At 45.0% G+C, this 27,757-nt stretch overlaps 1 protein-coding gene across 1 annotated transcript; it reads right to left on the bottom strand.

Moving 5' to 3' along the window:
• Nucleotides 1-1,332: 1,332 nt before the first annotated feature.
• Nucleotides 1,333-27,757, bottom strand: OLFML1 (olfactomedin like 1). Its single transcript, XM_068556232.1, has 3 exons — nt 27,159-27,757; nt 24,656-24,944; nt 1,333-2,674 (listed from the first exon to the last, which is right to left on the bottom strand). The coding sequence occupies exons 1-3, from the start codon at nt 27,282-27,284 to the stop codon at nt 1,884-1,886; spliced, it is 1,206 nt and encodes a 401-aa protein (XP_068412333.1). The 5' UTR covers nt 27,285-27,757; the 3' UTR covers nt 1,333-1,883.

Raw genomic sequence — 27,757 nt, 5'->3', positions numbered from 1 at the left:
CCTGAAGAAGTGATTCTAGCTGTAGGAATTTAAGGCACCAGAGTGGGTTGGTTGGTTGTTAGTGGCAGGTGTGCCCTGCAGAACTGTCAAAGCAAAGCATATCACAGATGAAAGGCAGATAGCAAGCACATTACAGGCAGCCTCTGTGTGCCTCCAGAGGAACTGTGTATGCATGACTTACACATAATTCCACTCCAAGATAATTCCCCTGCTACCCTCCTTTGTGAGGCAGCCCGCATTCCTTTTCCCTGTGAAATAGGTAATGTTATTTTACACATGGGGCAACTAGTGTCCCCAAACCCATGGAGTTGGTAATATCACCATGTTTAATTATTCATACCTGCCTCATTCCACAACAGATTTGGGCTCTCTGTATCACTCTGTTAGAACTGTGGGTAATTGCACTGTGTCCATGGAGTGAGTAATTCCATTCTGCCAAAGATTTACTCAAATGCTATGGGGAAAAAAAACAAAAAACCTCTCTTCACTGCCTATGGTCTCAGCCTGGGCTTGGCAGAGGTGGGGAAACAGCTGCAAACACACAGAGCAAACCCTCTCATGTGACCAGCCTGGAAAGATAGAGGCCTCAGCACATGACACAGACTGGCACCGCAGCCTGCACTTGTGACCCAAACCAGGCTGCAGTGGACAAACTCGTGGGAAAGAGCTTGAAGAAGCCCCTCTGGACGGGCACAGCTGCCCTCTGTCCCCTGTGCCACAAGGCACGCCTGCTGTGGCAGGGAGTCCCTTGCCTGCTATCTGGCTTCCATCCAGATTCCAGAATATTTACCGAGGGCCTCAGTGTGTTGGGGATTGTTCACAGTAAACCCAAGCACAGGCAGCACTCCCAGAAACTTTTATGCGGAGGGCATGCAGGCAAATAGAGCCTGATGAGGTTTATTTGCTTAGTGTCAGTTTTATTGTATTTCAAGCAAGATGAGAAAAGCAAGGGAAGGGAAGGCAAGATGAGAACAGAAGTGGGGTCCTCACCCTTAGGCTGGTTTTCTAGAGGAAGTAGCTTTTGAAAGGCCTATAGGAGGGTCTTGTGTGGACATGCAACTAGCTAAAGGGGCAGACCATTATTTTTAGGCTGAGATGATTAACGTATTGCTTAGAGAAGGTTAAGCGAACAAACGTATATATTTGATGCTTCCTTGGACAATGGAAAGATTATGGGGTTTGCAGTATTTTCTAGCTCTTTCATTTTGTAGCTTTGGTACTTTGAATGGCTCACCTGAACCCTCCTCATCTATAAAGACTTGTCCTGCCTATCTCATTAGGGTGAGATGACTTGTAACACAGGTGCAGACACTTTGTAACTGGAAACTGGTATTCAAATGGTAATGTTTTCACTTTATTATTACATCGGCCTGGCGTGGTGGAGGGGCAGAACCAGGGGAAACCGAGATTAAACATCAATAAGAAATAGTTACTTTATTTGGGCAGTGAATAATGGAAGAATATCAGTAGGCATTTGTGAAAGAGGAAAGAGCTTTGAGCAAAGGCCAGAGGGGAGAGAAGCCAGGAGTATTAGGGGGTGGCTTACATTTCTAATGGCTCGGAGTGGGGGTGGTGGGGAGAGTTAGAGTAAATGCTAGTAAAAGAAAAGGCTGGAAGTAAGCTGGATCGGAATGTGGAAGGCCTTGAGCTCCAAGAGGTTTGGATGGGTAATGGAAGTTGTTGAAAATTCCTGAATGACAGACTCTCATCTATGCTCTTGGAAGATACTGAAGGCAGTACCATCTGGAAAAGGATGCGTGTGCATTCCCACTTCCAGCCCCATCCCTGTGTGCGATTAGAGGGATACTATATTGCAAAGGGGCTGTGGCTTCCGTCTCCTGGAGAGCAGTATCCCCGGCGCTCTCCCTCGTGGCTGCAATGCATCACTGCAGAGGCTGCTTTCTCTTTGTCTGGAGTTTGTAAATGATCTGGTTTCCATCATTCCAGGCATAGAGCTGCTTATCTCTAGGGTTGTAATGAATCATGGAGTGACTTCTTGACCGCCTGGGGAAGAACACGTTGGGCAGATTCTCCTCAATGACAGTGCCCAGCGGATCATAGACACAAGTGATGCGATGCGGGCCGAGGCCACCAGAACTGTAGACCACGTAGAGGACACCACACAAGAGGAATGAGGCTTCAGCATCCTGACTTCTGCACGGAGTGTCCCATGAGTGTTCCACTCCCAGTGTGTCAGGCTCAATTTTCGTGAGAACCAAATGGCCGTGGATGCTTGGCCCTGAGTGGATGGCCCAGAGCCCGTGCTCATCCACAGCCAGGTCAATGTAAGTCGAGGGGGAGTGTGGGTAGGCCAGGGCTCTGCCTGCCCCTCCCAAGAGCAGCATCCGATCTTCCACGGTCCTCTTCTGCAGGTTATATTTGATGATCTCATTGGGAGTCCCTTGGCTGTGAAAAAATAGGAAACCTTTGTAGATCACTTGGCCTGTCCCCTGCCAGGAATGTGTTAGGATCAGCTTCCGGGGGCCTGGCTTGGTGCTATCTTCCATGAATGCCCGTATGCTGGCAAATTCCCAGACAGTGTTGTTTCTGGATCCAATTAAGAGATAAACTTTTGGAGAGTCTCTGACAGCATCTTTCATCCAAGAGCCATCTGTGTCCATTGTCTTCTTCACTATTTTCAGAGACTTTATGCCCATCAGCATGTTGTCACAGCCTGGCCAAACAGGGGAAAAGGGGAAGGTTACTTTATAAACATGAGATGTCTGCTTTTCTCACAGATTGTTTTTTTTTCCTTCAGTGTCTAGAATAAAATTATCACACAGAGATCAATCATAACTGATTGTAGGATTCAATGAATCAAAGACTTTAATGAATAATTGGGTCTCTGTTAAGTGAGTTGCCGTCCAGTTATAAGAGCATTAGTCATGTTAATCAAATCAGGATATAAACAACTATTTGCTGTGTCAGAGGCCCTGTTCACTCTCTAGAGCACTTGAGGTTGACACACTGAGAATGACTAGGGTATGGAACCACCTAATTCAATTCTGTTTGCCAAGATTTTACTGAGTATCTGCCGTATACTTAGCTTACAGTACTCTCCCAGAACAGTGCTAAGCACTAAAGATAAAAATTATAATATCAACCCTACACCTTGAGGAGATGACCTTCTAGTGAAGGATTCTGGTTCTCAACCCTACTAGACCATTATAAGGGTTCTACTCATGCCTTTACTCATTTATTCATGAATGCATGCATGCCTTTAGTCAGCTGACTTTGGATACCTACAAAAAGCAAGATACTGAGCTAGGTGTTATGAGCTGGGGCTACAATGGACTGGGGTGCAATGATAAATTAGGCACGGTTCTGGCTTAATAGGTACATGATTATCTAGAATATAAAGCTTAAAGTGAATTTTTTTCAAAAAAGGAGGACAGAGAAGAGACATACTGTGTGACACAGGAGAGAATCTGCATTTGAATTAGCCCTTGAAAGACACCTTGAAGGACATTCTGAGATGGGTGGGAAAAACTCTCCCAACAGTTAACAAAACCACATTTGGGAAAGTCCTCCAAGATTAGTGTTAGTAAAGTAGTATAGAGTTTCACCCAACACCAGCCAAATACGTTGTGTATAAAACTATTTGCATAAAACAAAGCAGTGAATTGAAACCAGCTCTGTGCCTGGAACCTTGAGGGTGGAGCTAAGGAATATGAATTTAATTCTGTAGGGAGGTAGGGAGCTACTGAAATTTTTGAGCAAGAGTGAAACATGGTCAAGGTTGTTCTATAAGATTAATTAAGCTGGCAGTCATGTGTACGACGGATACAGGGGGAAGAGACTAAAATCAGGGAAACCAATTCGGAGGGTATTTCTATAATCCAAACAGGATGTTAAGGGTCATCCTTATCATGGCGGAAGAAGATGAAGTAAAAAGAAGGGGCCTACATTTTTCTAGCTCCTCACTGCTACTTAGACTATTACTCTCTCACCTTAATGCAAAAACCCTTCCTTGGGACTTCCCTGGTGGTCCAGTGGTTAAGAATCCGCGTTCCAATGCAGGGGACGCAGGGTCGATCCCTAGTCGGGGAACTAAGACCCCACATGACGCGGGGCAACTAAACCCGTGTGCCACACCCAGAGAGCCCGCGCGCTCTCTGCCACAACTAGAGAGAAGCCAGCGCGCCACAACAAAGAGCTCTTGCGCCGCAAGCAATGCCACAACGAAGATCCCGCATGCTGCAACTAAGACCCAACACAGCCTAATTAATTAATTAATTAATTTAAAAAACCCTTCCTTCTTTGACCCTGATCCTGGATCAGTTCAAAGTTCTGCCTGCCCTTGAGAGTTGTGTGTTGGTGGAGAAAACCTCACAATGGTGCATATTGGTGTCATTACACCAAGGGATCTCCAACCTCAGCTAAGCCCTAACTACTGTACTACTCTCTGTGCTCAGCCCATCCTCCACAAGGCACCTATCTTAAGTCCCGCCTCCTGCCCCAAAACTAGCCCATCAGTGCCTCATAATAACTCCTTTGCAAAAATAAATACCATTAGATGTGAACTCCCTCCACTTCCTGTTCCTCACTTACAGAGTTTTCTTCAACTCCTGCCCTTTCTACCCTCCCACACATCTTTTTTTTTTTTTTTTGGCTGCCTTGGGTCTTTGTTGCTGCGTGCAGGCTTTCTCTAGTTGCGATGAGCGTGGGCTACTCTTTTGTTGCGGTGCGTGGGCTTCTCATTGCGGTGGCTTCTCTTGTTGCGGAGCACAGGCTCTAGGCGCGTGGGCTTCAGTAGTTGTGGCTCGCAGGCTCAGTAGTTGTGGCTCACGGGCTTAGTTGCTCCGCAGCATGTGGGATCTTCCCAGACCAGGGCTTGAACCTGTGTCCCCTGCATTGGCAGGTGGATTCTTAACCACTGCGCCACCAGGGAAGCCCCCCTCCCACACATCTTAAAAGAAGCCATGTCATTCCTCCTGTGCAAGACTAATACTTTCATCTGCACCCATCTCATCCTTTCCTGGCTTCTTTTAGATTTCCTCCATGAATGATCCCCTTTCTATTATCTCAGATTTCTCCTTCACTACTATTTTATTAGCTTGGAAACATCAATTCTCCCACAGTTAGGCACTCTTTTCTATTTACTTCACTCTTTCTATAAATTTATAGAACTAGAATCTCCTACAGAACAGCTTATACTCTCTGCATCCATTTCTTCACCTCCCATTCTTTCACTTCACAATAACTTCACAGAAACAACCCTTTAAAATGTGACCAGGGACTTCCTAACTGAAAACTCAGACCTTTTATGTCCGTATCTTACCTGACCTTTCTGTAGCATGGCAGTATTGATCAGTAAAGATCAAGGGAGAAAATGTCTTCCCCCTTGATCTTTCTGTCACCACAGAGACAATGTCTGTGTTCATCAAATGCCGTTTCATTTTCCTCTTCCTTAGTCACACGTTCGCAGTCTCCATTGTATGTAAGCTGCACCCATTGACCTATATCCTGTCTAATGGGATGTAGACAGAAGTGGTATAAGCCATTTCCACATGGCCCTTACATATGCTATCTTCAAGAAGACCTTAGAGTCTTGGAATTGTCATGGTGACCAAGTTAAAGAGGGATGTGGGTCAAGATGAGATGAGAGCTACTCATCATTTTAGGAAAAGTGGGTCATCAGTTCTAACTATGAGCTGCTTGTTGGGACTGCCCTGTTAGTCTATCATGAGGTGAGCAGTGTCCCAGAGGCAGGGAGTGGTGGCCTTACTAGAAGCATGAAGAACCTTGTGTTTCTCCCTCAAATCTTGCCGAGGTCTGTATCGCAGGTAGGAGAGCAGAGTCTTAATACAAACATGGGAACTCTCTGGGCCTCCCTCACTGACTGCTGTAGGGTAAGGTGGTGGAGTGAGAGTCGGGTGTATAACAGTCTCTCAAGGAGAACTGAGCACGCTGAAAGTCTCCCTCAAATCCTTCTATGAGCTTTGATATCAGAAGCTAGAAGAGCCAGTGGGTTGTCATTTTGTTCTTAATAAATGCGTGGGTTCTCCAGGCCAACTGGAGGCCAACTAGAGTCAGAGGACAAGAAGCAGGGTGATGGGAGAGAAAGCGGACACAAGGAAGAAGGATGCGCAGCCATAGCACAGGGAACTATATCCAATCTCCTGGGATAAACCATAATGGAAAAGAATATTAAATAAAGAATGTATATATGTGTAAAACTGAGTCACTTTGCTGTACAGCAGAGACTGGCACAACATTGTAAATCAATTATACTTCGATTAAAACAAACAAACAAACAAAACATGCACAGCCAGAGAAGTCCCAGAGGTTGAGGTCAGTAAGCATTTGGCAAACTGCTTGTGACTGCCAGCTGTTTGGGTAGCAATCCTACCACAGTTCCTTAATCAATTCACCACCCACAATGATCACAGCTTCTCTTCTCTCCTCAAGGGTCTATCATACCCTCCTCACTCGCCTAGGGAGATCTTGCCTCTGATTTCACTGAGAACACAGAAGCAATCAGAGAACAACATCATCTCTGGCGTGGATTACTGCAATAGCCTTCTACGTGGTGGCCACACTTCTATCTTTGACCCCAGAGGCCATTCCCAACAGCAGCCGAAGCATCTTTGAAAAATTAAGTCAGATCATGTCACATGTCTGCTCAAAACTCACCAGTGACTTCCCATCTGACTCAGAGTAAAGCTCACATCTCTACCTTCCAGGCCATCTGGGACTGTCTGCCCACTGCTTCCCTGCCTTGTCTCCTGCAACTCCCCTACTTTGATCATTTTGTTCAGCTACACCGGCCTCCCTGTGGTTCCTCAAATTATGCCAAGCACACTCCTGCCTCAGGAATTTGGCACATTTTGTTCCCTCTGCTTGGAACCATCTTCCTGAAGATACCTACATGACTTCCTCCCTCGTTCCCTTTAGGTCTGCTCCCAAATGTTCCCTGATAATTAAGGTCTTCTCTGACCGCCCTATTAAAAATGGTGGCCCCCTCCTCCAGCTCTCCATATCCCCCTTACCCTAGCTCACTGTTCTCCATAGTGCTTATCTTCTATCTGACATATTATAAATTCATCTGTTAACATATTTATTGCTCAACTCCCCTCAATAGAGTATAAACTCCACGAGGGCATGAGCTTTGTCTTATCTGTTTCATTCACTGCTGTATGTCTTGCCCCTAAGATAGCATCTGGCACACAGCAGGCCAGTATTTGCTGAATGAATGAGTTTTCCAACCACCCAATCTATTAACCAATTGCACCCGATCCCGTATTCTCTGCGTCCCTCCTGCTCTCTTTACTTTTGCAGTGGATCTCATCCCTCTCACCGACTCAAGGACTTAGCACCTGAAATTATCTCCCCTCTCCTGCTCAATAATCTCTTCCTCCCAGCTGGATCATTCCCCTCTGGAAACAAGCAGGCTGTAAGATCATGCTAGAATCCAGTGTGGCCCCATTTTTCTATTCCACTTTATAATAAAACTCCTTGAGAGAGGAGTTTTCTCACCTCCAATTATCCCTTAAGCCACTCTAATCAGCTCCAGTTCTCCACAAGTCTAAGTTCCCCTGTCCCACTCCACTGGATCAGTTTTTGTCCAGGTCACCAACAACCTCCATGATGTAAAATCTAAGGGTCAATTCTCAGTCTTCATCCTAATCAACTTCTCAGCAAGCTTTGATTACTTGATTGCTACCTCTCCCCGAAACTCTTTCTCCTCGTGATTCTGGAACACCCCTGCTTTTGTTTGTCCTCCCATTGTTCTGGATTTTTTTTTTCTTGAAATTCATGGCTGGTTCCTTATCACCATCCATCTTTAAGTGTTCTATCCTCAGACCTTTTCATCTCTCTATCTATGATCACTTTCCAACTCACTTCAGTCTTTTCCATGGCTCTGAATAGCATGTAAGTTCTGAATAATGATGAAATCCACACTTGTACCTGGAATGACATCCTATCTGGATGTCTGCTTAGCCCCAAACTCATTCATCTAGTCAGTGTTCCTCATTGGCTATCTTCAAACTTCACCTGTCCAAAGCAGAACTCTTGCTTTTATCCCCCAAACTTCCTCCCTCTTCTTCCCATTTCAAGCAAGAACCATCAATCAAATTTCTTCTCTAGAAGTCATTCTTGATTCATTTCCTTCCATCTCCCCACACTAGCAAGTTCTGGTAGTAAACTTACCTTTGACTTATGATGTTATACTTAAATTAGAATGCTTAGTACATTTATATATCCTCCTCTTCCCACTCCCTCCTCCTCCTCTTCCCCTGCACGCCGTGAATCCTCACCTTTTGCCTGGACTACTTACTACAATAGTCCCTAATTTGTCTCTCTGATTTTACTCTTGCTTAGCTATAGAATGTTCTCCACAAAGCAGTAGGAGTGATCTGTTTAAAAACATGAATTATGTGACTGACCTGCTAACCCTTTTTTCCCACCACTCTTGGAATAAAATCCTCATTTGGCTTAAAGCACCTACCTCGTTTGGCCCCTCCCTGTCTCTGAGACTTGATCCTCCACTTTTCCCCCAACCCTCCCCCACAATCTTGCCTCACTGTGTACTGATTACATTGGCTTTCTTGCTGTTCTGGGAGCTGTCAAGTTTGCTTCTGCCTCAGGACTCTTGCACTTGCAATTCTTTCTGCCTGGCGTGTTCTTTCCCTTGATCCTCCCATGGTCTGCTCCTACTCATCCTTCAAAGCTCAGTTTCAATCTTATCTCCTTAAGAGACTACCTGCGACCACTGTATCTAAATTTAAAATGATCTACTGCAGCATCTCTCTTATTTTCTTTATATCACTTACCATGTTCTGTAATTATGTTATCTGTTTTACTTACTAGTGTATTGTCCTTCTCCCCCATTAGACTATAAGCTCCACAAAAGCAGGGCCTTTGTCTTCATGTTTACTGTTGTACTCTACTGCCTTGCTGAGAGCTCTGTGGTTCAATAAATATCTATTGAATTAATAAGGAAAATAGGTTCATTCAAGCAGATGTTTTTCTAGGGTTTAAATAGTGCTGCACATCCAGAGTTCTGATCACAGGTCTGTCTTAAGTAATAATAACTTGTAAAGCACCTTAAAGCTTTTATGATACTTTCAAATGCATTATTTCATTTAAAGATGTGACACAACATTGTTACCAAGGAAACATAGGGCAGGAGTGGGGTTGGGGAGAGCCAAGTCCCGGGAAATCAGTCCTTTCAGCAGTCATGTCATCAGTGGCTGCTCCCAGAGGCCTTGCCTGGCCCACACCATGGCCAGGGCCAGACTTTGGGGCAAGCTATTGAAATGAGCAGGACCCTGTGGGGCTCCTGGGCACTGAAGTCTTTCTGTGTCCCCCGTTTCTTGTTTGTAGGGATTAGACTCCAGCCTCCATGACCTTCCCTGAGTTCCAAAGGGCAGATTCGAACAGTTGCTAATCAGGGAAGGGAGAGGACTCAGAGACAAGGGAGGAGCAGTCAAGGAACAATAGTGCAGCCTTGGGGCAGGGTCCCGGTTCCACCTCAAGGGATACACATAACAGTATCTTTGAGCTCTTCTGCAGAACTAAAACCCCCAACAAGTGGAAGATGTTACATTCTTCATTCAAGAGAAGGTCACAGGGGCTTCCCTGGTGGCGCAGTGGTTGAGAATCTGCCTGCCAATGCAGGGGACACGGGTTCGAGCCCTGGTCTGGGAAGATCCCACATGCCGCGGAGCAACTGGGCCCGTGAGCCACAACTACTGAGCCTGAGCGTCTGGAGCCTCTGCTCTGCAACAAGAGAGGCCGCGATAGTGAGAGGCCCACGCACCGCGATGAAGAGTGGCCCCCACTCGCCGCAACTGGAGAAAGCCCTCGCACAGAAACGAAGACCCAACACAGCCAAAAATAAAAATAATAAATAAATAATAAATTAAAAAAAAAAAAAAGAGAAGGTCACAGTTTGATAACCTTGAGAAGCTCATCAGAAGACCATGTGAGGCCAGATTAAAGGAGTGCAGGCCCTGCACACACCATGATCCTTATCAGCAACCCCACCCTTGAACCACTGCTATAAAACTCCTCACGTTAAGACACACAGTTTTTCAGGGCATGAGTCCACCATGTCCCCTTTGCCTGGCAAAGCAATAAACCTATTCTTTTCTACTTCACCCAGAACTCTGTCCCCAAGATTTGATTCGGCACCGGTGTACAGCAGCCGAGTTTTTGGCGTGATTATGGAAATCTCTCGGCCATCATTTGCCACCATGTTCCCCTACTGACCCGCTTTGCCAGACTGGGGGATTGCTTCCCTGTGGCCTCTGGGTCAACTTCTTTCTGGTTGGCCTGGGTTATAGAAGCCAAATCCCTAGGAAAGGCAGAGAAGCCTGGGCCAGCTGGGAACCTTAGAATAAGTTTCAAATATCTCGGCATGGCACTCAAGGTCCTTCATCTGCATTTCAGGAGCAGCTAACAGAAGGATCCCCTTCCATGCTGAGCTTTGGGGGCTATGGGCTGTGGTGCGGAAGAGAGAAGAGTGGACTGCCCTGCTTACCAAGATCCATCTCTGCTAGGGCTCGGTATGCCTTTTCTCAGTCTCACCAGCCAAATCTGTCTCATGTGAATGCTCTGCTCTTCCCACATACTCTGGTGATCACAGAGGATGAATGAACAAGGATTTAAGCTTGTACGTGATCACAGATACATTTAATGGGAAAGAGTGGGGGTCCCATGGGCCACGAGAGAAGCTCAGAAGCTGTTCCCTATTGAGGAACAAGCACAAAATCCCAAGAAATGAATAAATATCTACAAGTACATATAATATGCTTGGTACTGTGATAGGTACTTATTTGCATTAATTTATCTACGTCTTATAATAAGCCTAAGTGGTAGATATTTTAATCTCCATTTTCCAAGTTAAAAAAAAAAAAGTTTGGATAAGTTACCTGGATAGATCATCCAGCTAAGGGGGCCTCTGAGCTCATCTGAGCTGGAAGGCAGGGCCAGCCAGGACACCCCCAGCCAGCCCCAGGAACACGGTGGATGGGTGTGTGCACATGGTGGGAAAGGGTGAGCCTGGGTGTGCCTAGAGAGGGAGAAATGAGGATAATGGACTCCCTGGGGCCTATTCACAGGGTGCTAAGATATCTCTCCTGACTGGGAAGCTCTCAGGCTGCCCATCCCCCTGGGAGGAAAGTCAGCAGGCTTGCAGCCCAGCTACGAGAAACTATGGCTAAGAACAAGGCATTCAATGTCTCAGCAGTGAGAAAATGTTCATTTAAAATACAGGAGAAATTAATACAAACATTCTTCTTTCTCCTTCTACTCCTCTTTTCTAATGCAGAATCCTTGAAGAAATAGCAAAACAAGAGTGTTAGATGATTTTGATCAGGGAACCAAAGTCCGGGGGGGAACACAGAATTTCCACCCCCGTGTGCTCCCTTTGGCTTCTCCTATCCCTTTGTAGCTGGAACCTGGGACTGGGAGTCAGAGACCTGAGTGGTCCGAGCTCCATCTCTGCTTCCCTCTGTGACTCCCTAAACGTTCCTTGTCAATCGAGCCTTAGCTTTTCCAGCTGTAGAACGAGGGGTTTAGCCTGGATGTTGTATAGTTTATTCAGGTGGATATTCTGTAATTTTTATAAATTCCTCCTCTTTTGGAATTTGGGAAGAATATACTTACAGTGTCTGAGTAAAAGGGTAAGTTAAAACTCCCTGCTGTGCTTCTCTTGAGAAGAGATAATTAGCAGGAGTAAAAGGTTGAGGAAGGATAGGAAACAAATTAAAGACTTTTGAGTCCAGCCAAGATGCAAATTATTTAACAGAGACACTGACATTGTGCAAACCAGAGAATGAAAATCTGTGGTTTAGCCCTTAGGCAGACTTGCAGACAAGCAATTAGGATAGAATTTGGCCCAAGGCCTCAGAGTGAATTCATATATAAACATCACTTATTTGAATCTTTTTAATATTTTTCCCCTTATTTAATAGGAATACTCTCCAGACTTGGTGAGACTTGTCCCTCCATAGGGGAGTGACTCAATCAGAGTTATGTTTTAAAAACAGTGGTCTGCATATTAGTAGAGAATGAACTGGGGGGTAGAGGTGGAGGAGAGGGGATGCAGGGAGACAGGTGGAGAGTCTGTAAGTACAATCCAGATGAGAAAAATCTAAATAGTGATGGGAATGAAAAAATGGGCATAGACTCAAGAAATAGAAAAAGAGAGGCCAGGTAACTGATTCGGTTGTGGGAGTGGAGTGATAAACCAGACTCAAGGTTGTGAGACAGAGGGAAGGGGGGAGGGCACAACCTTTAAAAGAATGACATTGAGGATACAACAAAAACTGGTTAGACCCAACTAGGCCCAAGATGGCAGAAGATTCAAAGTCCAGTAAGCCTTGAGCCCCATTATACACTCATTGTACTACATTAGCATATGTTAAATGACACCCACAGGCACCCTGACAGTTCTGAGGCCGACCATAAAAGACCAAAAAGTGGGTGATGGCCCAATTCCTGGAAATCTCCATCCATTCCCCAAAATAATTAGAAAAATCCTCCCATTCATTAGCCTATGAAATTACCCAGCCTATAAAAACTAACCACCCCATATTTCTGGGCTGCACTCACCTTCTGAGACAGACCACATTCTGTCTATGGAATGTGTATCTCTCAATAAACCTGCTTTCACTTTACTATGGCTCTCTCTCGAATTCTTCCCTGTGTGAAGCCAAGGAACCTCACTTGGCGGCCTGTCCCATGGACTTGCCCAAGACCTCGGACGTGACCATCATCTCACGCCCCATTTTCCTACAACAGTTGGGGGTGATAGAATGCATGAGACAGCAACAGGGAAGGAAGGTCAGATTTAACTGGGAAGAAAAGTGATGAATTCATTGAAAAGAAGAGAATTTCTGTAAAGCCATGCATATTTTGACTGCTTCTTGAAATTCTCTGTTATAAATCTTGATTTCTTCAACCACCTGAATTGTATTCATGTTAATAAACATTTGTCAATACCTCTGAAGTGACAGGTACATGGGGATGTCAAAGATGACAGCTCTCAGATGAGTAGTCAATTATGAAGCTTCAAGCTATTACAGTAAAATTGTCAATGTGGACTTAAGTGTTCTGGAAACTAGGGGCATTTATGCTTTTTGCCCACAGGATATATTTCTTTTTTTTTTTATTTAATAAATTTATTTATTTTATTTATTTATTTTTGGCTGTGTTGGGTCTTCGTTGCTGCGCACGGGCTTTCTCTAGTTGCGGTGAGCGGGGGCTACTCTTTGTTGCAGTGCACAGGCTTCTCATTGCGGTGGCTTCTCTCATTGTGGAGCATGGGCTCTAGGCACGCGGGCTTCAGTAGTTGTGGCACGCGGGCTCAGTAGTTGTGGTTCACGGGCTCTAGAGCACAGGCTCAGTAGTTGTGGCGCACGGGCTTAGTTGCTCCGCGGCATGTGGGATCTTCCCGGACCAGGGATCGAACCCGTGTCCCCTGCATTGGCAGGTGGATTCTCAACCACTGCGCCACCAGGGAAGCCTCTCACAGAATATATTTCTGATATGTCAGCATGGTACCCAAGGTCCTTCATCCGACCTCTTTTGTCATTTCCCCACCACACTGGACTAGTTACTAGTCACTGAACTTGCCATGGCCTCTCAAAAGTTTGAAACTTTGCCCCTACTTTTCCTTAGCTCATCTTCACTAACTTAGGATACATCTTCTTGTCCTTCAAAACAAAAGTCTCTGACTCTTGCATAGCAGCTAGTTGCTCCTTCTTGTGTACCTAAAGCATTCTGTGCAGCCCTCTTCTGTGGCAGTTTTCGGGCTGAATTGGAATCGCCTATTCACTTTGCTTCCTTGCAAGCATTTTAGACAGAAGCTGTGCCTTGACTTTTTATCCACAGTGCCTGAGACACAGTACACATCTCCCTCACTATTCAAACTCTTACTGCTTACTGTTCAAACTCAGGAATCAATTAGATTCAGATAATGCAGTATTAATCAGTTGCTACCCCAACTCATGCTAGGCCAACTTGGAAATCAAATAGATTCAAATAACAAGAAGTATGTGTGGACATTAGCAGGTGCCATTTCACTGTCTGAATGCCTGGGTGGTTGGATAGCAGGAAGGCAGGAAGACCAGCTTGTATGAAATGGTACTCAGTGAGCCATGGGAGGATTTGGCTTTGCAGACGGGCTGAGAATCCAGGGTGAGTGCTTAAACAGGGCCTGGCATACAATACGTGCTCTGCATGTTTTGGTGAGTTGCACAGAACTCTTTAGTAAATCCACCTCAAAGGTTTTTCTAGGATCCCAACACTAAAAGTATTTCATGGCACCCAGTACAGAGCCCTGCCAGCTTCCCTTTATTGGTGACTAGCAATAGAGTGTGAGGAAGAAAACATGGCTGTTGACTTGCATGGCTGGGTGCTGCTCAACAGCCTGGAGTGCGTGGAAGCTGGGAAGACCTGTGAGTAGGAGCAAGTCCACTGCTTCCACTGGAATTACCTATAGTTGGAGTTCATGGCCAGGATGTGCCCTTTCAGAAGAGGACAGCTTTCCATAACCTCATCTTACTTGTTTTTCTTCCACAGTATTTATCTTCTTTCTGACATATTATAAACTTCCTTGCTAACATATTTATTGTTTGACTCCCCTCAATAGAATGTAAGCCCTATGATGGCAGGGCTTTGTCCAATGTGTTATATTCACTGCTGGACATACTGTGCTAGAATAGCCTCTGACACATATTACTATTTCTCTATTTTAATTATGAATATGCTAAGAGATATACATCAACAAAAACTCTGTGGGGTCCTGAATAATTTTTTAAAAGTAAAGGGTTCCTGAGATAAAAGTTTGAGAGCTGTGGTCCTAGAGGATCCGGGCTGGTACTCATGTAAAGCGAAGTACAGAACTGGGCAGTCCTCCAGGGAATTTCTGATCAAACAGCCTTTGTTTTGCAATAGTTACCTAACTGTTGCAATATCTTAAGCATTTCAAGTTTATAATTATGAATTTCTTGCTTTTATTTAACTTTTATTTAAAGACTAAGCTGGGTTTTGTTTTTTGCATATTGGGTTAATTTTTTCCTGTAATATTCTTACCCAAACTAAAAAGGATGGAAATGTTCTCAATGTCTAGGTGTGGTACTACCATTCTCCCATGTGCCTGGTTAGAAAACAGAATCATTTTGCATGTTGCCATGGATTCTTCCTGTGCAATCAATCCCGCTGTTCTCTCTATCCTTTCTCAAAGTGTGTGGGTATAGCAGCTGCTCACCTCATCCTGAACTTTGCAGCAGCCCTCTCACTGGTTCTTCAGTCTCCCCTCAAAACCATCAATCACACTAACGCCCCATCCACTGCTTTCCTATAGAGATCTGCATATTTAAAAACCCATCTTTTTTTTTTTTTTTCTTTGCCACACCACACGGCATGTGGGATCTCAGTTCCCTGAACAGGGATCAAGCCCGCGCCCCCTGCATTGGAAGGCAGAGTCTTAACCACTGGACCGCCAGGGAAGTCCCTAAAAACCCATCTTGATTGCTGCCTCTTTCCAGGAGCAGTAAGACCAAAAGCCTCATATGGACGCTATTAGAGGTTCTATGGAAGGATGGGCTCCAGAGCCAGACTTGAACTTGCTTTGGCCAAAATAACGTGGTGAAAGTGACCAGACCTTGGTGTGCTTGTGCCCTCTCCCTCAGACATCTGCCTCCACCACAAGAACAAGCCCAGGTTCGCCTCCTGCAAGATCAGATGCCATGTGGAAAAGAACCAAGCCACTGCAGCTGAGGCCATCCTCAACCAGCCATCCCGTGGGCAACGTGTCACTAATTGTAGATGCACTAGGGAGCCCTGCCGAGAATAGCTAAGCCTGGCCCGGGCCAACAGAACTGCCCAGCTGCCCTGTGGACTCCTGAGAAATAGTCAATGATTGTTTTAACCCACTAACTTTCAAAGTGGCTTGTCATGCAGCATTACTGTGGCAGATACCTGGTGTGGGGTCGTGGTAAGGGAACTATGGGCAGATAGGGAGACTGAGATGAATCTAGTGTGTCTAGGGGGTGGTGCTTACTCTTCAACGTAGCAGGAAAGTGGGAGGAAGATCGGGCTACATGAAGCTCTGAGACACGGTTTCATCATCTGAAAAGAAGTCATAATACTATCTATCTCGCAGAGTTGTCATGGGCATTGGATAACATATCAGATACAAGAGGCGTAATGGAATTCCTGGCAAACAGTTGCTTTCACTTTCCAATAAACTACTCCTCAAGGTCAGAAAATACTGATCTCTACTGTGTTCCAGGCACTGTCTTAGACTTGGGGAACACAGCATGAATAGTGCAGAGATGCATGGAGTATATTTTATGTTTTCAGAATAGCAGATTCGACACAGCATAGAGCATCAGGTGAATGGGAACTGGCAGTAGTGGCACAAGACGAAGCTGAGAAATGTTAAAAGTTTCTGTGTTCAAAACTTATGGTTAGGGCTTCCCTGGTGGCGCAGTGGTTGAGAGTCTGCCTGCCAGTGCAGGGGACACGGGTTCGAGCCCTGGTCTGGGAAGATCCCACATGCCGTGGAGCAACTGGGCCCGTGAGCCACAAATACTGAGCCTGTGCGTCTGGAGCCTGTGCTCCGCAACAAGAGAGGTCGCGATAGTGAGAGGCCCACGCACCGCGATGAAGAGGGGCCCTCGCTTGCTGCAACTAGAGAAAGCCCTCGCACAGAAACGAAGACCCAACACAGCCATAAATAAATAAATAAATAAATAAATAAACCCGAAGTTTAAAAAAAAAAAAAAAGAACCAAATAGACTCCTTTAAAAAAAACAAAAAAAACTTATGGTTACCAAAGGGGAAAGGGGGGAGGAATAAATTAGGAATTTGGGATTAACAGATACACACCACTATATATAAAACAGATAAACAACAAGAACCTACTGTATAGCACAGGGAACTATATTCAATATCTCATAATAACCTATAATGGAAAAGAACCTGAAAAAGAATATATATATATATATATATATATATATATATATATATATATATATATATATATATATATATTCAGATATATATCTGAATCACTTTGCTGTACACCTGAAACACTGTAAATCAACTATACTTCAATAAAAAAATAAAGAACTTAAAGAAAACTTTAAAAAAAGTTGTTCAATTGGCTTGTTATCTACTTTTACAATAAGAGTAAATACAATAGATATAGTATGTACAATATTCATGGTTTTTATTTAATCAGCAGGTATTACTTTCAGAGAGAATAACAAAACAAATTATTTGAAGAAAGCTAGGTTGGGGTCAGTTGTAAAGGGCCTTCTTTATGTTATTTTATGGGGTTTGCTCTACCCTGTAGGTTGTGGCTGCCATCAAAGATGATAAGCAATGATGCAGTAATTTTATCAAGATAACCCTGGTGGCAACACAGGATGAACCCTGGAAAAGGAAGATCAGTTAGGAGGAGTCTTCTGCAGTAATCGAGACTGGAGATGATGAGAGAGCAGTGTAGATGGAAAGAATAAACTTGAGAGATATTCAGAAGGAAGAATCTATTGAGCGACTCATCAGATGAGGGCCAAAGGGATGCTCCTGAGATTTCTAGCACAGGAGAGGGTGTGTGGGACTCTTCTGTTAACTGAGAGAATAGTGGGGGAAAGCAGAGGAATTTCATTATTTAAAAATAGATGAAGGAAAGGCAGGGAATTAAAAACCAAGGGTTGGAGAGAGAGAGGGGGGAACTGACACTTCTTGGACAGGATTTGAAAGAATGATTTAAAGCAATCTGTTTGTGAGTAGGAATCATCATCAAATAACAACTAAGAGGCCTGACATGGTCTTCATGCATGTCCCACAATAATAATGCCTCTGGGCGCAGGTATTTAGTCTCAGAGCCGAGGGCTGCTACCTGAGGGCCCCTGTGACAGCCCTGCAGATGGCTGGCCTGGCTCCAGGTTCTCCCTGCTATGAGCACTCTAACTCCCCCACTGCCTGTCCATTCTGAACACTGGAGCCAGAATGATCTTCCTCAAAACCTTCATCTGAGCCCGGACACTCCCCTGCTTACCACTATTAGGCAAAACAGCACGATGGGAAAGGTTAGTATGTGTAGGAGTCGGCTTGCCTTGGTTTGAATCCTCCTCTGGCGTCAGTTAGCTGTGAGACCTTGGACAAATGACTTATTCACTCAGTGCCCTGATTTCCACATCTATAAAATGGGGGTTAATTATAATACCTGTCACATAGGTTTGTGGTGAGAATTAGCTGATATAATCCAACAAGACACAGAAAATACTTAAAGATTACCTGGTACATAATAAGCGCTCAATAACTATTAGCTACTGTTATTCATATTACTTTCATTCCCCACAGCTAGAAAGTGAAGAGGCTCAACACAAAGGAGCTTAGGTCTTGTCTGGTTCTTTCATCTCCTCTCCACTTCTCCCTACACCTGAGGTCTACTGAACCCTAAGCCCGATTAGGCCTTCGTACATCCACATGCTGGTCATTTGCTTGAAGTGCCCTTTACTCTGTTCTCCATGTAATTAGTTCTTTTCCAACATTAAAACTTGGCTTGAGGGTCACATTCCAGATTCCATGGTCTCCCCCATCCCCATCTCCATGGCAACCTTGACCTTACTTAATTACTGAATGCCTGCCCCTGTGCTTCTGTGACACCCTCCATCAGAACAGGCATCACCCCACCTGTTATTCTGTGTTTGTTTGGATGGTTTCCCTACTTGGCTGTAAGCTTTTTGAGGACAAGAATGTTATCCTATTCGATGTTCCATCTCTAATGCCTGGCACAATGCCAAAGTATATATGGAATTCAGTTAGACATTTGTTGAATGAATGAACAAATGAATAGGTCAGAGAGGGAATGAATGCGGAGGTTCACTACACCTGGAGCCAAAAGCCATCAGCTAAAACAACTTTGGGATCTTCTATTAATACCTGTAGTGATGGTCCTGGAGGTATCCTCATAGACCACGGGCCTTCTGGCCGGATACACAGAAGAGTACTATGTCCGTTGGCCTTTCTGAACCCAGCACAGTGACCTATGGGACTGTCCCAGAGGCAGCATAGGATAAGCTGTACATACACCTTTGGCACTGCTGCTCCGCGAATGCAGTAACTTCTGTGTGTGTGTATGTGTGTGCGCACACAAGTACTCTCATACTCTCCTGCGCTTACACCTGTGTGTACCCTCAATGCCCTCCTTCATGGCAGATACCTCTGTTGCAATTTAGAGTTATACATCTCTTACTGTTTTGTTCCACTCATCGCAAACTAATGGACCTTGGGGGTTGGCTCATAAATATGTTTTATTTGGCTTCTAGTGGGTTTTATGCTCGTTTGTTTTCATTTTTTTATTTTGTTTGCTTTTTAATGGCTTTCAGTATGAGGCACACACATTTATACCTGAATGGACCCCAGAGGCATTTGAATTTGCAGCAATAGACTTTCTCCTCTAAGACATGATCTAACAAAAGATATGAGTTATTTACTTCAGCAGGGAGAGGGTTACTGGAGGTAATTTGCATGCACCCTTGCAAATAAAGGAGCGGGACTAAAACAGGAAGTAAAATAATGCTATCACGGCTTATTCTGACCGCCTTGAGAATTTTTCTTTACGAGCTATTTACAAGTTAAGAAGAGGTTAATAACTCTTGTGATCCACCCATGAATACAGCCTGTGGAATCTGCCAAAGACTGTTAGTTGGATAAATTCTCAATCTGGGTATCTGAGCCAGTGGTGCTTTGCCATAAGTTGCCAAGTGCAATGCAAAATTTCTTTTTACTTATAACAGTTATAGTACCAAAGACTTGGAATGAGTTTAAAATATAAGTCAGATTGTATTCAAATCTCTTTCAGTCACTGCATTCTAAATTGTGTGCATGAGAGACAGAGAAAGAGAGAGAGAGAGAGAGAGAGAGAGAGAGAGGAGGAGAGAGTCTGTATGTGTTAGAGTTAAGATTCTAAGAATTTTACCTTAGCCCCAACATCCCTGGAATTGTGGTCCTCACGTGAACATCATTTGTGGATCATCTCTCAATAAAGGCTGAAGACTTGAGAACAGCTCTATAGGAAATGGCTTAATTACAGAGCAACTCTACCTTATTTATTATCCCCAGTATCTGGCCCTTTGTAGTTGCCCGATATATATTCCTAGAATAAATGAAAACCATTTAGACTGATGTTAGAATTTTCTGGAAATCTCCTAAGACACAATGTTGAATTTTCCAAGGAAGTGATGTTATCTTCTCTCTCCAGGTTTTCTGAAAACACTCTCTAAGCTGGCATGTATGTATGAATGAAACTCTTGATGTGACCTCTGGTGACCCTCCCTAGCCCATAATCCCATATTTGCCCACACAAGGATGCTGACTTGAGTCTTAAGGATTCTAGTGAAAGTTTCACAGCTGGCACAGTCCTAGCAGCCAAGGTTAGAAGATAGGAAGATGGGAGCCTTGTGGGAAGAAGGTGGGTACAGGTAACAGCACCGGCTGTGATGGGCAGAATTCTAAGTTTCCCACCCCCATGGTCATGCCCTACGTACTCCCCTCCCCTTGAGTGAGGGCTGCACCTGTGAATTTGATTGTCCTCCTTGACTAGGTTACATTATGAGACAAAGCTAAAGAGATTTTGTAGACATAATTAAGGTCCCAAATCAGTTGATTTTGAGTTAATCAAAAGGAAGATGATTATGGGTGGGCTTGACCTAAATCAGATAAAAACTCTTAAAAGAGAGACTGAGCACTTCCCAAAGAGAGGCGCTCTCCTGCTGGCCCCGAGGGAGCAATAGCCACATTGTGAGTTGCTTGTGAAGAGGGGCAGCTTCTCGAAGCTGAGGCCTCCGCCCTACAACCACAGGAGGGTGAATTCTACCAATGTCAATGAACTTGGAAGAGGACCCTGAGCTCCAGGTGAGAATGGAGCCCAGCCAACACCTTGATTGTACCCTCGTGAGACTGTTGAATGAAGCATCCAGCTAAGCTGTGCCTGGACGCCTGAACCCAAGGAAACTCTAAGATAATACATGTATATTATTTTAAACTGCTAAAGCTGCGGTGATTTGTTACACAGCATTAGAATAACTAATACAGCCATAGTTACTAAGATACATGGCCGAAACCATGGGGGAGGGGCACAGTATGTAAAATACAAAACAGTGCATGGAAGGGGGATACGCTGGCATTCCAAAGTCCATCCTTGGGCACAGAACTTCTGGAAATAATAGGTCAGAGAGCACGAATCACGCAGTTGTGATTGTTTACAGGTCTTTCCCTAACCAAGTTCTGAGGGGTCTCTGCCATCAGTGTCTCTCCTATAGATGATTTTGCCCTGACCCCGGCTCTCTGAGTACAGGAATGAAGACGTCAGTATATTCATGGTCTGGCTGAGGAGTCAAACACACACAGATATGCGTGGTTGAGAGTTAGTGCTGCCTTGGAAGACTGAATGAGGTGCTCCAGGAGCACTAGGGGCCAATCTGTCTGGTGGGGCGGGGAGGGGGAGCTGGGGAGGTGGGCAGAAGTGTTTACAGAGAATCCACAGAATTTTTGAGACATAAAAGGTGGGTAGAAAAATATATATACATATATATATTTGTTTCTTTGTTTGTTTGAATTGCTACTGCATGTGGGTAAATTATGGGAGAAGAAGATGGAGATCAGCTCAGGCCACTTTCTGAAGGGTCTTCCTCATATAAAAGGCTGAGATTTGAAGGGGTTTTTTGTGGCTGTTGATAATTGATGGCAAACGGCAAAAACATTCTACATCCATGTGTGTTGTGGGAAGGTCTACGAGACAGCACACAGCAGTAGGAGGCAAAACCAGAGGCGAGAGAAGCTGTAAGAAAGCCAGTGCAGGATGCAGACATGTTCCACTCCTTCCTCTGTCCCTGCTGTGGGCACAGGGCCCATCCAAGAGTCGGAGGCAAAAAGTGCTTGTTGAATCATAAACTGACAAATCATCAGAAGAGGGCTCCCGAGGCAACAGGCATGGAAGCAGCCATCACTGAAAAGTCGAAAGAGTTTTCACTCACCATGGAGCTGGGAGAGGGAATATTTTAGGCCTCCAGGGTCTGAGGGACGAGGCAGAGGACAAGGGTTGAAAAAGCAGAAAGTCCAGACTCAGGACCTCTGCTGAGCTCTAGCTGGAGTGGAAAAGGGCAACCTCAAGGCCTGAGGGGCTTAGAGTGTCTCAGAGATCCAATCCAGCACCATCGTTCAGGCTTGGGGTCCTCCCTCACCCCTGGGGAGAGCACGTTCTAGCTCAGGCTACATTTAACACCCAATCCTCCCCAGCAGCTTTTCAGGGAGCTGTTCCTCTTCCACTGGCTCATCCTTGCCCTTTTCCCCAGTCCCTCGTCCCATGCTTACCCCCAGCTGCTCCCTCTCAGAAGGAGGAAGTTCATCTCAAAACAGGGCCATAAAGAACCACTCACTTGACCGACTTGACCAAGTGCTTCATAATATAGATAAGGGACCCTCTTCTCTGTCTTCTGACTCAGAGATAAGACTTTCTCTTTTCTACCAAAACCTAATAACCCCTCTGTCTGTGCTAACAATCCCTCTGTCCATTCATTCATTCGTCCCCTTAGTTATTCACCAACAAGTATTTATTGAACATAGACACTATTCTAGGCACTGGGGCACAGCATCGAACATGAAAGGCAGGATCCAGGCTCTCATAGAGCTGACATTCGAGATGGGGAGGCAGAAAATGAGCATCGAGCAAATAAATGAACTAGAAGATCTCAGAGTAATAAGTGCTCCGAAAAAAAAAAAACAAAACAAAACAGTAAAGTAGTAAGTGCTCCACAACGCCTCTTGGGTTACCTTTCTCAGTGTACTTCAGACCAACCACCCAATGGCGGAGGCCAAAAACCCAGGAAGCATCCTGGACTCATCCCTCTCACTCATTTTTCACATTCAATTACCTGTCACAAAGCCACGTGTATTCCAATTCTCAGTGACTCTGAAATCTATCTGTCCTTCTCCATCTCCCTGACACTTCATGCAGACACCATCACTTATTGACCAATTTATTGCAGTATTTCCCTGATTAGTGTTCTCTCTCTAGTCTTGCCCTCTTCCTGCATGTCATGCCCCTGCTTAAAATTGTTCAATGGTTCTCAACAGTTTCTTCAGTCAAGTTCAACCCCCTTAGCTTAGCATGCAAGGTCTTTCATTATCTGGGTGCTACTGAACCCTTCAGCCTTGCTTCCCTGCACTCACCTGCCCCACACAGCTTCCACTCAGCCCTCACTGCAGATCTACATGTGGAAGTGTTACCTGCCTTTGATCTGCTGCACCCTCACTGAACACGCCCTCTGCTCATCCTTCTCTAACTTCTTTGTTCAAAAGTCAGATCAAATGTCACCTAATTTTGGAAGGCCCATGGAGTTTCTTTTTTTTTTTTTTTTTTATGTGGGATCTTCCCGGACCAGGGCTCGAACCTGTGTCCCCTGCATTAGCAGGTGGATTCTTAACCACTGCGCCACCAGGGAAGCCCAAGACCCATGGAGTTTTTAAAAGGATTACATTGAAAAGATACACGAGGGGCTTCCCTGGTGGCACAGTTGTTGGGAATCCACCTGCCAATGCAGGGGACACAGGTTCGATCCCTGGTCCGGGAAGGTCCCACATGTCGCGGAGCAACTGGGCCCGTGCACCACAACTACTGAGCCTGCGCTCTGGAGCCCGCGAGCCACGACTACTGGGGCCTACACGCCTAGAGCCCGTGCTCCGCAACGGGAGAGGCCACTACAATGAGAAGCCCGTGCACCACAACGAGGGGTGCCCGCCCCCCGCTTGCTGCAATTAGAGAAAGCCTGTGCAGCAACGAGGACTCAATGCAGCCAAAGAGAAATAAATTTAAAAAAAAAAAAAAGAAAGAAAGAAAAAAGAAAAGATACGTGAAACCCTTAGCCCAATAACAGCATTCAGCTTATGTCTTATCTACCTGATGAAATTTCTTACATTTGGGGCAGGCATAATTAGCATATAAATAAAGTTTTCCTATTTGCAATGAAACCATCTCAGAATACAGCCTCTGAGGTGGGGGACTTGTCTCCCTCATTGTTTTAATGAAATGGAAATTTTCCTTCTCTTTTACGTTTTTGTTGCTTGATACTTGCTATTATCATTTGAGCTCCTAACCATTATTCTTAATGGCCTGGAAGTGATTCTGATGGATCCCAAGATTGGAGACAAATACCTTGAATATATCATCATCGCAACAGAATACACAATAATAATTCACTGTAGTTCCTGGCCCTGAGGGTTGGCTGTTGCCATGTCCAATTTCACAATGTTTCTGGGCACATTCGCAGCCTCTCCCTACTCCCAGGGCACTGGGAGAATCCACCAACCTGCCACTCTTCGTGGCAGAGGACCACACACCTCTACCAACCCAAGGTCTATCTCGAGATGCCCTTCCTGGGCTGACTTCTAACACCGTAGCCCTGATCTTCTACGGGGGCTTTAGGAACTCTCTGGGAAAGGGAAAGCTGCTTTCTGAGAATGGATTTTCCTTTGGACACCTGTGCCCCGATAAGGTTTCTCTCCCAGCACATGCCCACAAGAGCACATATCCAGTTCTTACTGGGTCAGACCCCCTACCTGTGTGGGAGCTGTCTCCGAGGGTGAAAGTCCCCAGAAGGGGTAATAAAAGACGCAGTTCTCTTACTTGCATTCAGCAGTGTCCGGATCCTTTTCTCCTCCTCAGCTTCTTGGACTTGCTTTTCTGCCAGCACCTTGTCCTCTGACTCCGTGCACACCTCAGCCTCTCGCAGGTACTCCAGGTAGTCGATCTCCCGCTGGGCACGTTCGACTCTCAGTGCCAGGTTATGGACCGCACTCTTGTACTCATTTGTGTACGTCTGACATCGTCCCAGCATAACGGATATGTTTTTCGAGAACTCTTGGAAATCTTGAATGTATTCTCTTGCTGCTTGGGTACATTTCTGCAGTCCTTGCTTCAGTCAGAAAATAAATTCCCAAATTATTGCCAGTTATTTAACTTGCCCAAGTAATATCAACAGCTCTCGTTCACAGAAAAAGACTTTTAAAATACAAATAGCCAAAAGGGGGGGGAAATAAAAATCACCCACAGTTCCTTAATTCAAAGGACTATTGACACTTTAGTGTACAAATCTTTAAAAGTTTTCCCATGCATGTAGTCATATACATATATAAACATATTTTTTAATGTGATTTCGCTACATGTATGTTTCATAACATAGTTTTAGCTTGCTGATATATTGTGAACATATTTCAATACCAATTAATGTATATCTATACCATAATTTTAATGACACAATTCCATTGAATTGACATCCCATTATTTATTCCATTAGACTCTTTTTAATGGACATTTATGTAGTTTTCAATGTTCTGCCATTCAAACAATGCTGAAGAAAATCTTTGTCTTTACATATTTGTGTATTTCTCTGGTTATTTTCTGAGGATACATTTCCAGATGTGAGCTCCATCCCCAGCACCTGCACAGGGCCTGGCACACAGTCGTACTCAATAAATACTTGCTGAATGAAAGATAAGTAAATGAAGGATGGAAATGGGAGGGGTTGCTGGGTCAAATAGCATGTATACTTAAAGACCATTTGGCGGTTTACCAAAATGCTCTCCACAAAAGTTGTAAAAATATTAAGATATACTCCAAACAGCAGGATATAAGACTGTTCATTGATGAATGAAAGAGAGAGAGAAAGGTGGGGGGAGAGAGAGTGTGTGAGAGGAAGGGAGGGAAGGAAGGAGGGACAGAGAGACAGAAATAGGGAGAGAGAAACAGAAAGGATGAGAGGGAAAGAGAGGGAGGAGGGAGAAATTGTCTAAATCTTTCCTCCTTCTCCTTACCCCTCTGACACAAATCCTTCAGTGTGCATCACTTTATTGCTACGTGTCTGCCTTGGCCTGATGGATCACCTGGGGACTCAACTTCCCGCCCAGGTTACCATGATCGGGGTGGGAAGACCTATATAAATCATATCCCTATCTTTTAAAATCCACATTCATAGCTATGAAAGTATCAGTCTCTACTCGATACCCTTGTCTGCAGACAGATTTTTGAGTATTGGGGAAATCTTGCAGGGATGTGACTGGCGCTGACCCCCAAGGCAGGTCGGTGGTAAATGAAGAGGGACCACGGTTGAGAGTAATTCTGGCACATTTAAGGAGGTGAGACTGGGCAGGAGGTGTCTGAGGAGAGAGCAAATGAGGCAGCAGCAAGAGGCCACCGGCCTGGGAACATTTCATCCATGGCTTCCTGGCCTCAGTCCGCCGGACATTAGGAAACGAGTGCAGCCTGCTCTGAGGAACTGTTTTACCCTGACTGTAACCAAATAGTTTGGACTTGAAGAGTTTTCAGGAAAATATAGAAAATTGGAGATAAGCGTGTCTTTGAGAGGAGATAAATAATTTATCAAAATTTAACTTGTACAAAAGCAAGCCATGAAGTATGAAACAGCCAATGTCATCGCCAGGGTGTGTCAGAGGTTACGAAGGAGGGTTACATTTGGCCCTGGGAGTCTGTCCCTGCTGCAAAAATGTTGGGTTTTGCAAATTTTAATGAAGTGGCAGCCGCAACACTTGGAGAAAAAGGCCCCAACACTTCCTCTCTGTTTAACATTGCTGAAATCTGCTCATTTCTAAAGCCAAGTCCAGTTCAGCAAAAGAAGCTAAGAGCTTCTCAGGACACCAATATCATGACTTTTTGCAGTGACCTAGTGGCTCATCATAAAAAGACATAAAGAAAACTAAAATCTGCTATCATCCTGATATAGTAAAACATGAAGAAAACGTGACCAAATGTTTAATTTTCCTATTTTAAAAATTGAGCAACTGAATAATATTTTAGACATTTACCACCATGCCAGGCAATGTTCTAAGTAGGAATTAATTTATTAAATCTTCAGAATAGCCGTAAGAGGTAAATTCTATTATCGTTCCCATTTTACAGATGAGAAAAACTGCCAGATCAGAGGACAGAGGAAAGCCCTGCTCAAGGTCTGGGAGAAACCACTAGACTATGAAAAATATTAAGTGTACCTTTAGCAATCTATTTATCATTCACTATCTGGAAAAATGCATCCCAGTAGGTAGGGAAGCGTGGGTAAGATAAAGTGACTTCCGGGAGGCAGGTTCCCCAGATCAGGGGCACAGATGCCACCTACCTCCAAGACTTGAAAGCGCTGATAGATGTAGTGCACCATGGCCGGGTCCTGGGCGAACTGCGGCAGGGGCAGAAAGGCCGTGAGGATCAGAACCCTGAAAGCAGAAGCTTGCCTAAGAGCCAGCATGGTCCTGCAAACCACCCAGGGTGGGAATCTCTTCTGCTGTTGCTTCTCGAAGAAGGCTCAAGGGTCCAGGTGGTGGTCTCCTGCTTTCTAGCCACTGCTGAGAAAAATTCTCCAAAAACAGCCGGACAGCAAAGTCTGCTAGTTACTCCCTCAGATGCATGATCTCACTTAGCAAGCTGGTGATCGAGTCCAGCTGTTGGCAAGTCAGTCCCCGGAGGCCCTGCAGGCCAACTTGGGGTGGAGGTCTCCCTGGGTCCAGCATCTGTCGCTATCCCCTTTGGCACACACGGACCCTCTGCAGGCTAGTGGCTGTCCCCTCTTCCAGGCCTGGGAGAGTGTGCATAGGGGTGGGATGGGGGGCGGGGTGGGCCTCTCCCCTCTCCCCAGCTCTTTCCTTTTTACTTTTGTTTTCCTCCTCCCTAGAGAACTCTGCAGTCCAATCACAGGCCTGACTCCACACATACCACCCCCAG

This window comes from Eschrichtius robustus, chromosome 11 (assembly GCF_028021215.1).
Source record: "Eschrichtius robustus isolate mEscRob2 chromosome 11, mEscRob2.pri, whole genome shotgun sequence".
Lineage (NCBI taxonomy): Eukaryota > Metazoa > Chordata > Mammalia > Artiodactyla > Eschrichtiidae > Eschrichtius > Eschrichtius robustus.
The sequence above is the reverse complement of the archived record's forward strand: the minus strand, read 5'-3'. Positions and strand labels throughout refer to the sequence as shown.